Here is a 13,662-nt window from a genome sequence, read left to right as displayed (position 1 = left end):
CACTTGGGGAGGTGGGGGGTGGAAGGACTGACCGGCTGGCCAGCCATGGCAGATTCAAGTGCTGAGGGCTGGTTACCAGAGTCGGTTCCGTCGCACTTACGGAGTGACCCGTGCAGGTGCGAGAGAGACAGCGACGAAATGTCTCGGAATGAGTCTGCTGCGCGCAGTGCCTGCAGTGGCGCCGGTCCGTCTGGCTTGGCGCGGCTCGGCGGTGCCTGCCGCCCCGTCCTCCCCGCCCCTCCTCCCCTCCTCCCCGCGGAGGCGCTAGTCAGCTGATCGGGAACCGGCCGCGCCCACGCCGCTGCGCTGCGGCCCCGAGGCGGTGCTCCACCCCCCTTCCCCGCCGTCCTGGCCGCTTGACCCCTTGGCACCAAGGGCCGGGGACAGTGCACTCTCATGAGAGTACAATCCGTTGCATCCCGTTGACCGCCCAGTATATTCAGCGAGTGACACGTCTTGTTTTCTTGTTTGCAGGTCAACCATCGGAATGAGTGGGAGGACCTTCTGGAGCAGTTCAAGCTGCCGCAGCGGTGCGTCAACAGTGGCGTGGCGCTCAAGCAGGTGTACCTCAGGTGAGTGCCTCGCGGCGTGTGGTGCCGAAAAGGGCAGCGCAGCGCCTCGATTAGATGGGATTGGATTGGTTGGATGGCGTTGGATTGGATTGGATGTCACCGCTTCCCACCGGCGGGCGGACTCTCGCACTGTCGACGCGACGGCGGCTCGCTGTCCGTCTCGCAGAGTGGATGCCTCGTTCCTCTTGCCTCCCCTGCGACACTGCCACCAGCACACTACTGATTCCGTGTGGGAGGTCTCTCTCGCACTCATGGGGCGTTCCGTACCGGTGAGAGAGAGAGAGAGACCAACGGCTGCATTGTGGTTCAGCTGGGCATGAAGATGCGCGCCCGGTCCCCGCCACTTGGGGCTGGCCGAGGCGAACTGGAAGGCTGTCGACGCCGTGCTGTGGCGTGCTGTGGCGTGCTGTGGTGTGCCGTGCGCTGCCGTGCGCTGCCGTGCGCTGCGCAACAAGCGGACAAGTGCCTACCGCGCCCCGCGAAGGAGGTTGTCGACCCGCCTCTCCCTCTCCCCTCCCCTCCCCGCGTGCGACGCGTGTGTTTCGGTGCCGCCTCCCTTTGGCGCCCTTACCGCCCCACCCCCGCCGGGGCGGCCTTGCCCCCTCCCCTCCCCTCCGCGCCCGCCCGCACCCCGCCCCGTCTGGACGCTGTCTGGCGGCGGCGGCGGTGGTGGCTCCGATGAGCGGCCGCCTACGGCTGCCCAAGGACAACAGGTGTAGTGCCCTGCGTTTACTTCGGCTTGTAATCTCGGCAGCTGCAGGACGCGTTTGCCGTCCCGGGGGTCAGTCATACAGCAGACTGCTTCTGAGAGTCGTTTTCGTCGCCCTGTTTCTCTCATCCATGCCGGACGCACCATGAGTGCGAGAGAGACACGGCGACGAAGACGACTCTCGGAATCAGTGTGCACTGTGGTGCACGGGGGACTTTGCTCTACCCGCCACTTCGCAGCTGCGGCTACCGGTGCAGTGCCGCGGGTCCGCCTGCCGGCCTCAAGCGCGCGCGGTCCAAGCCTGCCGGGCCTGCCGGGCCGGGGCCGCGCGGGGCCCGGCCCGTGAATGGAGCAGCCCCTCCCCCCCCCCCCTCCCTTCCCCGCCCCGCCCCCCTCCGCCCCGCCGCATCGTAGCGTAGTAGTAGCGTAAGTCGCGGCCCTCCCCCCGCCCACCTCGTCCCCGCGCCCTGGGAGGGGAGGGGGGCTGCAGGGCGCGGCGTTGTTGTGAGTCGCCACGCCGACGGCAGGGCACGGCACGGTGTGGCACGGCGCGGCGCGGTCTAGAGCCGGAGCGAGGCGGGGGGGCCCGTCGCACTGATCACGGGCGGCGACATCTGCCGTCCGGCCTCTGCACGGCCTATTGGGCCTCGAGAATCGTTTTCGTCGCCCTGGCGCTGTCGCACTCGTGGGGCATCTCTAGAAGCAAGAGAGAGGCAGAGCGCTGAATACAGCCTGGAATCAGTCTAGTACTGTGCGGCAGGCGGGACGGGAGGAGCGCAGGTTCGAGCCAACGGGGCGCAATGGGGCGCAACGGGGCTCAGAGCGCACTCATCGGCCACTTGTCTTTTGACCGCTCCCTTGCGATTTGCAGGTACCTGGACCGCTACGAGAAGGTCCACTTCCTGGGCGACGATGGCGGCCGCGGCAGCGACGACGACGACGACAGCAGGCACAAGCGGTGGTCGGCGCGGGCCCTGCACGCGGTGCCCCTCACGTACAACGCCTACCAGCACAACCTCACGGGTGAGTGCCTGCACTGTCTTCAGAACCATTCCGCACGTCGCGTTCGTCGCGCCGTCTCTGTTGCACTTATTCTGTCGCACTCATGGAGCGCCCTACGAACGGCAGTGCCAGTCTATCTTTTACCGCGATCTTTTTCGAGTCCTGAAAAGGAGGACTGAGCACCTCCTATAAGTAGGCAACCTGTTAACAATGTTAAAGAGCCTACTGGTTGGATGGGTGCTGAGAGATTTGTTGAGGGGTCTTATGTTCAGTTTGAAAACCTCACTGAAAGTGTGCAACTTGCAGACTGAACAGTTGGCAGGGTCCTGCAGGGCCCCCTCCGTGCATTTATTATGCAACGGCATGAGATAGCGCATCAGTACTGTACGTACTTGGGATCACGTAGTGCAGTTTGCCCTCTGCTTTTGAGAGTGGCCACTTCTAGTTGGGGCTCGCCGCCTGCGACTCGCCACTGGACGCCCTGCCGACTGATTTCGAGAGTCGTTTCGGTCCGGTCGCTCTGTCCCCCTCGCACTTCGTGGGCGCCCCGTATAGGTGCGAGGGCGACAGAGCGACGCAAACGACTCTCGGCATCAGTCTGCTGCCTATTGATTGATCTGCGCGAGTCCGTCCATCCCGCCCGCACTTCGAGTGCAGGCAGTGGCAGCGCCTCCACCTGACCGGACATGACCTGTCCGGTCTGAGCGACGTCCACCCTTGTGGATGGCACTCCCCGGCGCGTCTGGCGGAGGGGGCCGCTGCCACTGATGGTAGCGAGCCGCAGCGCGTCGCGGCGCGGCGTCGCGGCGCCATGCAGGAGGCGACTCCCCCGCCGCGCCCCTTGCTTCTGGGTCTCTCTGCAGACTGATTCCGAGAGTCGTTTTCGTCGCTCTGCCTCTCTCGCGCCTGTACAGGGCGCCCCATGGGTGCGAGAGAGACAGAGCGACTCTCGGACCACTGTCCGGCTGTCGGGCCTTTTCAGTGGAACGGAATGGCCGTTTCCATTCGCTGGCCGCCTCGTCGCGTCCTCGCGTTTGAATAATGATAATGGCTGGTTGATCACCTGGCGAGCCGAAGCCGCAAAGCACGTGAGGCTCGACCGACCACCATTTCCGCCGCAAACCGCGCCGCCATGACCGCCTGTCACTCCGTCTCTCCCGCACTCATGCGGCGTCCCGCCCAGGTGCGAGAGAGACAGCGACGTAGACGACTCTCGGAAGCAGTCTGCCCGCAGGCCGCGCGGCATGGGGTAGTTCGATCAGACCACCTCTGCTCCACTGTCTAGTGGCGTTGCGAAGGCGCAACACGCGACCGGCCGAGCAGCCGCGGCAAAGCCGAGTGTAGCGGCAGATAAGCGGGGAAAGCAGAAAGCTGATGCGTGCCCGCGAGGAGATAGCGGGGCCAGGCCGATGTCGCTCGAGGATTCGCGTCCGCAACGACGCGAGAGCGCAGCACCGTCGCCCCCAGATAGCGTGCGACGGAGCACCGCCATTTTCGAAACAGGTGGCTTGTTTTCTTCGTTATTAATGTACTTTCGTTAGATTCTATACTATGTTTGTCTGTGACTTTATTCTCTACGGAAGCTATGGACTCCTATGACCTCAAATGAGCGTGATTTTAGCAATTCTAATTTGTTAAATTTAATATTTAGCCACTTTTCCCCTCCTCCCCGTGTCAGCGCTTGGAGCAGACGCCACCAGAGGCATGGCGCGGACCGACAACATGCCGACTAGGTTAGGTCTGGACGTTCTTTCTCATTCTTAGCCATTAGAAAGGCATCTGATACAAGACAGCGTTTTTCTACAACAGCGAGCGGCATTTATTTTTGAAAAGTCACACCCATTTTATTCACTTAAAAGCGCAATATACGAATAAAAGCACAAAATCATGGCCAAACAGAGAACTCCAATTTGAAAAACCCGCTGCTCCGTCGCCCGCTATGTTTAGTTCCAGCTCAGCCACCAGAGGTCTCTGACTTTAGTTTGCGGACGCGAATTGCCGAGGACCTGATGCGCGGGCAGGGGCCGCAGGGGCTGCTGCCAACCTCGCGGTGCGCGGTGCGCAGCGCATGGCGCGGGCTTTGCAGCGGCGGCGCCAAGGCAGTCACGTGCTCCAGGGAGCACGGCAGGCGCACCTCGCTTTGTCGCTCTGTCTCTCTCGCACCCTTGCGGAGAGCGCCACGAGTGCGAGAGAGACAGAGCGAAGAAATGACTCTTCTGAATCGCTCTTGGCTTGCGCTCACACCTTTGTGCCTTATGGCTGCCGACGCCAAAGGCTCGTGAGCGACGGGAGTGGCGTGGGCCCGGTGGGAACGGAGAGAGAGGGAGAGAGAGTGAAGCAAGCGCCGCGGAGGAAGGAGTGAGAGGAGAGCGGCCGGGCCCGCCGGGCCCAGCGAAGCGAGCGCGGCAGGCGGCAGCGCGGCAGGCGGCAGGCCCCCGGCGCGTCCTGTCGCGTCCCCGGCCCGGCTAGCGCGGCGTGCGGCCTCGCAGCGGAGCGGCGCTGCCGCTGCCTGGCGGCTGGCTGCTCTGGCGCGCGCTGTGGCGGCGGTGCACAGCGGCAACGCCGCGCGCCTCGCCTGGCGGCGGGCGGCAAGGGGCCGGCCGGGCACTGCCTCCACGGCGGCGCGCCGCGTGCTGTGCCGAGCTGCTAGCGCTGTCGAGGCGGCTCAGGATGCGGATGAGGATGTCCAGCCCGCGGCTCTCGCGGCCCCTGCCCTGCTTGTCATTCAACCGACTCGTCGTCGCGCCGGCGTCCTCTGCTGACCTCGCGGACCATGCAGGCCGCGAGGGTGGCTGGCCGATGCGGCACGGCGGCAATGCTCGTATCGACGCGGCGTCATCGGTCATCCGTCCGCGGTGCGCGGTGCGCGGCGCCGCGCGAAGAGGGATGGGGTGGGGGCGGGCGCGCCGCGTAGCACCGCGCGCGTGCCTGCCTGCCCTGGCTGACCGGCCGGCAGCCTCGTGTCGCTGCTTCGCTGCTTGGGGCTTTGTTCCAGCGCCACGCCCTCTTTCCTCTTCGTGCCGCGCTCTAGAGGTGGCCAAGGTGGCCCAAAGATGGGCCGGTGGGGCCGTCTGGCTGTTTGATGGCTCTGGGGTCGGGGAGGAGGGGGGGCGTAAAGCAGCTCGTCTTTCCACTGGGCGGCAACGCGGCGCGCGAAGCGTGCGCGTTTGGCTTTGTGGCCGTTACTCTCGCCAGCCTTGAGGCTTGGCTCAGGCGCCTGGCTGCGCGCTGCGCCTGGCCCAGGCAGCCATGAGGCCCGGGCGGGCGGGCCGGCCGGGGGCCCGCCGTGGGTTGCACGCCGCGCCTTTGCCCGCCTTTGCCTGGGCGCCGCGCATTCATTCCGCTTGTCACGCCGCACCACGACGCGTTTTGGGTATTTTTGACTGGCGCGGCGCGGATTTGGCGCGCAGGGAGAGCGATTTCTGGTGTGAACGGCGCTCGGCGCGCGGTCGTCAACGGCGGCCCCCACCCCTGCCCCCCACACTTGGGCGCGGCGGCCGGCCCCCCGTTGGCTATTTCAGTCGCCTTGGCCAAGCGCTCCAAGCGCGGGGGGCCTTGCTGGGGTATTCCGCTGTGGAGCAGCGGACTGGCTCTCGCTCGGTCTGCCTCTCTCGCACCCACTCGTTGCGCCCCATTCGTGCAGTTTGGCGTCCTGGGCCCAGGGGCAGGGAGAAACCCGCCATCTGCCCCAAAAGGCCCGAGGCTTCGGGGATGGGCTTCGCCAACCCCCCTCCCCCGCCCCTCCCTGTGCCCCAGTGTGCCGCGCGGTGTCCTCATGGAGAGCAGGCGGCACTGGAAACCGGTTCCCTCGTGGTGCGGCCCGCCGACGGCCCGCCGAGTGGCCCTTTTGCCGCCTTTTGACGCGCCCCGCCTGTCGACTTGGATCACCTCTGGCTGCCTCTTGGCCCTCCTGGCGGGCCGGTGGCGCGCGGTATCGACCGCCGCGCTTGCCGAGTTTGCTCGTGTTTCGTCCGCCCGTTTGTGTCGGCGCCCGTCGTCGTCCTCGACTTCCCCTGCTCGTTATAACATCCCGGGCACAGCATTCCGCGCTGCTGGACTCCCGCGGCCCCTAGCCCCTCCCCTCCGCTCCCATCCTCCGGCCCCGCCCGCCGCCGCCGCTCCGCCGACTCGGCATTTGATTGGTTCATGAAGTTTGCAGACGGACTGAATGGCGCAGTATGGCCGGCCTTTGTTTACGTAAGTGCCTGGCCGCATTGATCGCGCGGCCCCGCGCGGCCCTGTGGCGCGGCGAGGCGTTGCGCCGGACGGCCCCGGGTCTGCCGTCTGATTCCGAGCACTGCTTTCGTCGCTCTGTCTCTCTCGCACTCATGGGGCGGTCCGTAGGGGTGCGAGAGAGACAGAGCGACGAAGCAGTGCTCGGAATGAGGCGGCTGGGGCCGGACTCCCTTGCCCCGAGACGAGACGAGAGGTATGCCGACCCGCCAGACACTGCGTCTCCCAGGCCGGAGGGGAATGCTGCGGGCGTGTTTGGCGGGACGGCACAGTGGATTCGCCAGAAGACCGGTGGAGGTGGCCCAAATTCGGGACGCGTTTTGAGCTCCAAAGTCGCTAAATGGGACTCGAAGCGAACATGTGACCGCACCAATGGATTGCTCTCCGACCGAGATGGGTGGGGTCACACGTCCTGTTCAGTGACTCTGGAGCTTTTGGCCGCCTCCACCGGTCTTCTGCTTCTGACCCACTGTGGACTGCGTACTTCACATTTTTTTCTCGGGTTTTCTGGCCCACCTAACTCAGGGTGCTCGTAACCTAATACGGTGGGGGTGGCAGGAAGGATGTGCATCGTTCTATGGGCGTTAGTACCCATTTGAACGTTGCATTCGGTGATAGTCAATCCTTTGCGAATTGCACGTTGACCACCTTCATGGACGAGCCCCTCTTTGGGCGTCCCGATATCCAGTGTCTGAGATGAAAACGGCGGATGTAAACCAGGTCGCCCTTCCCTCTGCCGAGCGACTCAGAAGAGTCGTCTCGTCTCTGTTGCACTCATGGAGGTCTCCTTGGAGTGCGAGAGAGAGAGAGCAAGCGCCAAACCGCTCCTTTGAAACGACCTCCGCGGGCCGCTGCGGTGCGGTGGATGTAGACTCCCGCACACAGGTGGGGCAAGAGGTGGAGTGGCTTGAGCATCTTTCAAAGGAAAGGGTAATATCCTGGCCCCCTTGAACCACGTCGCGACGCGCAAAGGACGGCAAAGGGTTGCCCCTCTGGGTTGCCCCTCTGGGTTCGAGGGGTCGACAACTACCTCGAGCCGTGTACGAGGTAGTATATATTACCGGTAATATAAGTAATATAGGGTAATATAAGGTAATATACGGAAATAAAATAACGGTAATATATGATAAAAGAACATGAAAACGTGACATAGTATCCTTGACTAAGGCTGAAATCATGAGTTCCGGCCAGAATTTTAGTATTATGCAGACCCCACCCTCGTTTCATGCTAGAGCCCCCTGTCAGATGAAAGGTATGCAACCCGATGCAACCAATCTGACAAAAGTGTGGCGCGTAGCTTCGTGTCACGTTCAGCACGGACATCAAATCCGAACTTCTTCCTGTCGCAATGAGAAGCCTAAAAGCTTTAACACCTTGATACCATGGTTCAATACGGCAAGTTAAACTTTAGATTAGGTTAAAAACAAGCAAATCACATAAATGTGTGGTCACATTGTGGCAATATGGAGGTAATATACGGTAATATACGGTAATATAGGGTAATATAGGGTAATATGAGGTAATATAGAGGTAATATGAGCTCTGCGTACGAGGTAATATGGGAGTTGTCGACCCCTCGTCTGGGTTGCTCCTCTGAGTTGCCCCTCTGGGTTGCTCCTCTGAGTTGCCCCTCTGGGTTGCCCCTCTGGGTTGCCCCTTGACGCGACCTGGCGGTGCGTCTGAGCGCGACGCTGTGACGGTGCTAATGGCTCATCCCGAATCGAATGAGCCCCCGGCCGAGCCCCGCCCCGCCCCCGCCCCGTCCCCGCGGCGGCCGGCGTTTGCGGCGTTGAGCGCGTCGCGTTGCCGCGCGCCGAGGCAGCCGGGCAGGCAAGGCAGGCGCTGCCCGCGGATCAATGTGACGACGGGCGGGGGCGGCAGCACGGCAGGCCCGAGGTTTGCTCGGGTCTCGGCCGACTGCCGGCTCGCGCCGCGGCGCGTAGCGGTTCGGCTGCCAGCTCCATCGACCGGGTGGCGCCGCGCCAACGCCAAGCCAACCCCGGCGGCCCAGGGCCAGGGCCCAGCCCAGGCCGGCCCGGGCGGCGGACGAGGCGGGGCGGGGCGGCCGGGCCGGCTGCCACGCACTTCGCGCCTTCTTTGTTGTCGGCGCCGAGGGTGGAGGCGCGGCCCGTCGCACAGTGGTCCCAAATGCCGAAAACGCGGCCAAAACCCCCTTTTCAGAACGCAATACCCGTGAATTTCGCTTATCAGGTCCGAAAGATAAAGCATCCAGGTACACAACCCCACGTTTTTAATGTCAATCAGAAGAGGGTAAAGCCCAGAACAACGGCCTTGAAAAGAGGCCTTCTCCGACGCCGGTTTTGGTGCTGAAAATCAGCTCCGGTTTTCTTACGTTTCTCACCAAATCCTCGCTGACCAATATCAATAATTGAATGTTCGGTCTTTTTTAAGTTGACTGTACGTCCACAATTCAATTAAACGCCTGCAAACGCCAAAAATGAGCTGTTGCTTCGCAACATTTTAGTTGTGGCTACAAAATTTCATTTTGAAATATAAAACGAAGTAGTAAGAGTTGGCATTTCGCTCATGGCTCATAAGATTCCTTAGATAAAACTCTATAAGTAGGAACAAGCGCCAGAACGCGAAACAATGCGGTTTTCTTTTAAATATATACATAAATTGAATATAACCTCCTAACCTCTAAAGAAAAAATGTCTTGTTTTTACATTTTTCGACTGTTTTCTTTACAATATCGCGTCGTCTGAGGGTGAATAGGGCCGAGGACTTACCGCAGTTCGAGTGGCCCATCCGCTTAGAGTCAGAGATAAAATATATACGTGTTATAACTTTTGGCTTCTGCTCCGCTCACGACTTTCAGTTTCTCTTTGATTATGGGCTAAACAATGAAAAACCGCAAAAACTAAATGCAGATTCTTACTATTCGACATCAAAAATGTCTAATCTGTAACAAAAACGACTTTTGGAACGGGTTTTGGAAATTTCCCCCTTTTTTTCGCCCCTTGTGATTTTCAAAACGAGGAAAAAATTGAAGATTTGCAGTTTGCGCCCCTTAAAACCTTCATAAGTGCCTAAAACTGTGCCTTGCAGCTTACGGCACGCCGATAAATTAGTTTTGGCCGCGTTTGAGACGATTGGGACCACTGTGCGTCGTGGCCTTTGCGGTCCGTGGGTGGAGGCCCGACTACTCGTACGGAGCGGTCCGGATTCAGCCACTAGCTCCGCACAGTGGGGCATAGACCGTCGCTGCGGTGGCCAAACCTCTGCTCCAGAGTCGCCAGACAGGACTCGAACCGAACGTGTGACCCCGTCAATGGTTGCTCTCCGAACGAGGAATCCATTGATGGGGTCACACGTTCGGTTCGAGTCCCATCAACGGGTTCCTCGTTCGGAGAGCAATCCATTGGTGGGGTCACTCGTTTGGTTCGAGTCCCATTTAACGACTCTGGAGCTCTAAATGCGTCCGGAATTTTGACCGCCTCCACCACCAGTCTTCTGGCCCTCTGTGCCGTGGTGTGGACGCGGCAGCACATGTCCCGATGTCCGCAGTGCCGCCGCTCTCGCGTTCTCACGGAATATTCTCTCCGGGCGGGAGGAGAGAAGAGGGGAGGGTGGACGATGAAGTTCTCTCTGTCTCTTGTCTTGTCCTGCCTGACCACGGGGCAGCCCATGACGTCAGTAATGCACCCGCAAACGGAGGCCAAATTCGTGAGAGTCGCGTGTTTGGCCACTGGCAGCTCGCTTTATTCCCGGCCGCCGACATATGGCCGGCCCTGCCTCGTTGGACGGGGCGCGAACGCTGCAGTTTACTTTGGAACTGGAGTATAAATGTGGCGAATGGTCTTGGGGGGGCTGGAGCCGGCCTCCCAGTCCCAAGATGTGCGCTGCCCGGTCACGACGCCGCCGCCGTCGAAGGCAGCCGCGCCGCCGCCGCCGGTCCGATCGGTCGGCGTAATCGGCGCGAATGAATCTTTTGGTTGTGAAAGGGCTCAGATCACAAAATGCCTCGAAAAAATTAAGTTTTCTTGAGCTTAACGCGTTTTCCCGGCAAAAATTTGCAATTCCAAATTTGCCTTACCTTCCCCCCCCCTCTTTCCGCCTTGGCGACGTAGTTCATAAAGATGCCGAAAATCAACACCCAGAAAGTAAATGGTTTTTTACGTATTTAAAGTATATATTTGTTAATAACTTGCTCTATTTGCGCACTTATGTCATTTTAAACATGTGTTTGACTAAATTTTGAGACCCTATGGTTAGTAAAATCAAAATTTCTTTCACGCCGAATACGCCGATTACGCCGCCCCCCGCCGGCCCTTTAAAATTTACCAAGCGCCGCCGCCGACCAAACTGGGGTCGGCGACACGTCTACCCAGTACAGGCAGCAGCTGGCGGCCTGCTCCAAAGATCGTCAAGGGGTGGATCGCGATGGATCGTGCTCCCGAACGTCGGTTCGGGTGGGTTTCCAAACCCAAAAACCCGAAGCCCCGGGTTTTTGGGCCCCAAAAACCGTTGACCAGCTTCGAGTCCCGGTGGCGCCAAAATTTTTTTTTTTTCGCGACTTCAGAGCTGCAACCGCAACTAACATTTCACGGCACACATAAATACCGTGGAAAATTTTTTTTCAAGAACCTGAAGGGTACCAGAGACCGACAAAAATGCAGGCTTCTGCCGGGACTCGAAGTGGGCCGTCCCCGGGCCCGGGGCCCCACGCCCGCCAGGGCTTGGCTCGGACCGCCCCAGGCCGACGTTGGCGGAACGATCCAACGCGATCCCCCCTTTGACGATCTTTGGCCTGCTCCCCCCTTTCCCCCGCCTCAAGGCCAGACCGCCTGGGGTTAGACCGGCCCGAAACGCGGCCGTGTGGGCGGTTTTTCGGCGGGGGGTTTGGGCCTACCCCGCTTCTGCGGGCGTTTTCCAAGGCGGGGACTTCCAAGACCGTGGGGGTGCGTGGGGGGCTGTGAAAAGGTTTTGGGCGGGGGGTTTGGGCCAGGTGGGGCCCCAGAATCTTGCCAGGGGGGATGAAAGTATACTCGCGGCCGAGGGTCACTGACAAAAAGGTTCCCCAAAGGGCGGCAGTGGCCCTCGACCGCGGGAACTCAGAGGTCTTCTTTTTCTGGTCGGAGTAGTTTTAGTGGCGCTTTTGCCTGCCTTCCAGGTGGTTGCAGTGCCTTGGGCGTCTCAGGAGGGCGCGGGATAATTAGCAACCCCCCCCCCCCCCTTTCCCCGAGGAGCCGCGCCCTTTTGGGCCCCGCCTTTGGCGCACGTCGGGGCGTGCCCTGAGCGCCCTGGCACTCCCTTTAAAAATTGGATCGGGAAGCTGGTGGTTTCCCGGGGGGGAAAGGTCCACCACACCTCCCAAAAAATGTCCGGAAATGCCTTTAAAATTTTTACCATTTTTCACTGTAGGTCAATTCACAGCGTTTACTGTGAGCTGCTCACGGGATTCACTGTGATCTTTTTCGCGGGTTAAAGTGTCTGGTCCCCAGTAAACCTGTGAGTTGACGCCGCAAAGCACCGAAGTACTGCAAATCAGGCTCCAATTCACGGCGTTTACTGTGGCCCGATCACAGTGAACACTGTAACCCAGATCACAGTGAACGCCGTGAACTGTTCAGCAAACGCCCTGAATTTTCTCCCGAAACTTTGGGAAAAAATTTTAAAGGCGTTGACAGGACATTTTTTGTAGGGGTGGGGGAGGCCGGGGGGCTGCCCCTGCTTGTCGCATCTTGCCAATGCTGCATCTCGCTAAGCTGCATCTCGCTAATGCTGCTTCTCGCTAATGCTGCTTCTCGCTAATGCTGCAAACCTCGCCAATGCTGCATCCTGCCAATGCTGCATCTTGCCCACTCTACAAACTCAAGCGTGTACATAGTACACTCCACCTGGAGCCAACATGCATGTACACTCCAACCCGGAGAAAACCTGGCATGTACACTCCAGGTTGGCGTGTATTGCCAAGTACACGCCAGGTGGCGCATACCTGCAGGTTCACTGCTGCCCGGTCTATCACGCAAAGAATAGGGAGCCAGCAATATTTTACCTGAAGGTATGCGCCCCCTGGCGTGTACTTGGCAAGTACACGCCAACCTGGAGTGTAGGGGAAGTTGGGGAAGAATAGTGCAGGGTAAGAAAAATACACCCTTATGGAGCTGATACCTTGACTTTGAGCCATCCGCCGACCGGTTAATTTTTCTAAAAAGGAAAATTTGAGTATGAAATCCCTTAGAAATAGATGTCAAGATGCCCGCTGTTGGCCACAGGGGGATGTACTTTTCTTACCCTGTACTTTTCTTCCCCAACTTACCCCTACATGCCAAGTACACTCCAACCTGGAGTGCACATGCTAGGTATGCTCCAGGTTGGAGTGTACTATGTACACACTTGAGTTTGTAGAGCATGCTGCATCTTGCCCATTTCATCTTGCCCATGCTGCATCTTGCCCTGGCGGCCCTCTTGCTCATGCTTCGTCTTGCTCTTTCTTCGTCTTGCTATGCTTGTCTTGCTCATGCTTCGTCTTGTCATGCTTGTCTTGCTCATGCTTCGTCTTGCTCATGCTTTGTCTTGCTAATGATGCGTCTCCATCTTGGTTTTGGTTGTGTGGTGTGATCCCGGCGACCCCCTGGCGACCCGCATCCCATGGCCGGCCCATGGCGGCCACGTCGAGGCCCGCCTTCTGCCGGGGCTTGCTGCCGCTTGCTTGGCGCGTGCCGGTGCCGGTGCCGGCCGGCGTGCCGCCGCCCCGACGACCCCCTTCCCTCTCCCTTGCACCCCTCCCCCTCCCTCCCCACCACCTGTTGCTGTGACGTGACCTGAGCACGTGGACCCATGGACCCACTGCACTCCTCTTCCCCCTCTCCACCCTTCCCCTCCGCGGCGAGCGCAGTACGCGCGCCTCGGGGCCGCCAGCCCCGCCAGCCCCGGCGTCCGAGTCACGTGACGGCCGCTTTTCCCGCCAAGCAGGCCCGACCCGGCCCGGCCCTGCGCGGCGCGGCGCTCAGCTGATGTGGCTGGCTGCTCGGTCCGACCGGCCTCGGATTCTCGCCGCCCGGCTCGGCCCTCCCGCGGCCTGAAGCCTGAAGCCAGGCAGCCGGGCCTCGCCGGGCCGCGCTAGACCGCCAGAGCGCGCGGGGGAAGTCCAGCCAAGCCCGTCCAGCCGCCGTCGCTGGA

The 13,662-nt window shown here is 60.6% G+C and overlaps 1 protein-coding gene across 5 annotated transcripts in view; it reads left to right on the top strand.

The window, feature by feature from the left end:
• Nucleotides 1-13,662, top strand: part of LOC117651363 (AT-rich interactive domain-containing protein 2) — a 29,085-nt gene that overhangs the window by 2,752 nt on the left and 12,671 nt on the right. For all 5 annotated transcript variants that reach the window (XM_034395331.1, XM_034395335.1, XM_034395334.1 and 2 more), the window contains 2 exons: nucleotides 475-572; nucleotides 2,153-2,304. In XM_034395331.1, coding sequence (XP_034251222.1) covers nucleotides 475-572; nucleotides 2,153-2,304 — 250 coding nt within the window. The remainder of the gene's footprint in view (nucleotides 1-474; nucleotides 573-2,152; nucleotides 2,305-13,662) is intronic.

The sequence above is a fragment of the Thrips palmi genome, unplaced genomic scaffold (genome assembly GCF_012932325.1).
Source record: "Thrips palmi isolate BJ-2018 unplaced genomic scaffold, TpBJ-2018v1 HiC_scaffold_5, whole genome shotgun sequence".
In the NCBI taxonomy this organism is placed as follows: Eukaryota; Metazoa; Arthropoda; class Insecta; order Thysanoptera; family Thripidae; genus Thrips; species Thrips palmi.
This window is presented reverse-complemented; position numbering and strand designations above follow the sequence as displayed.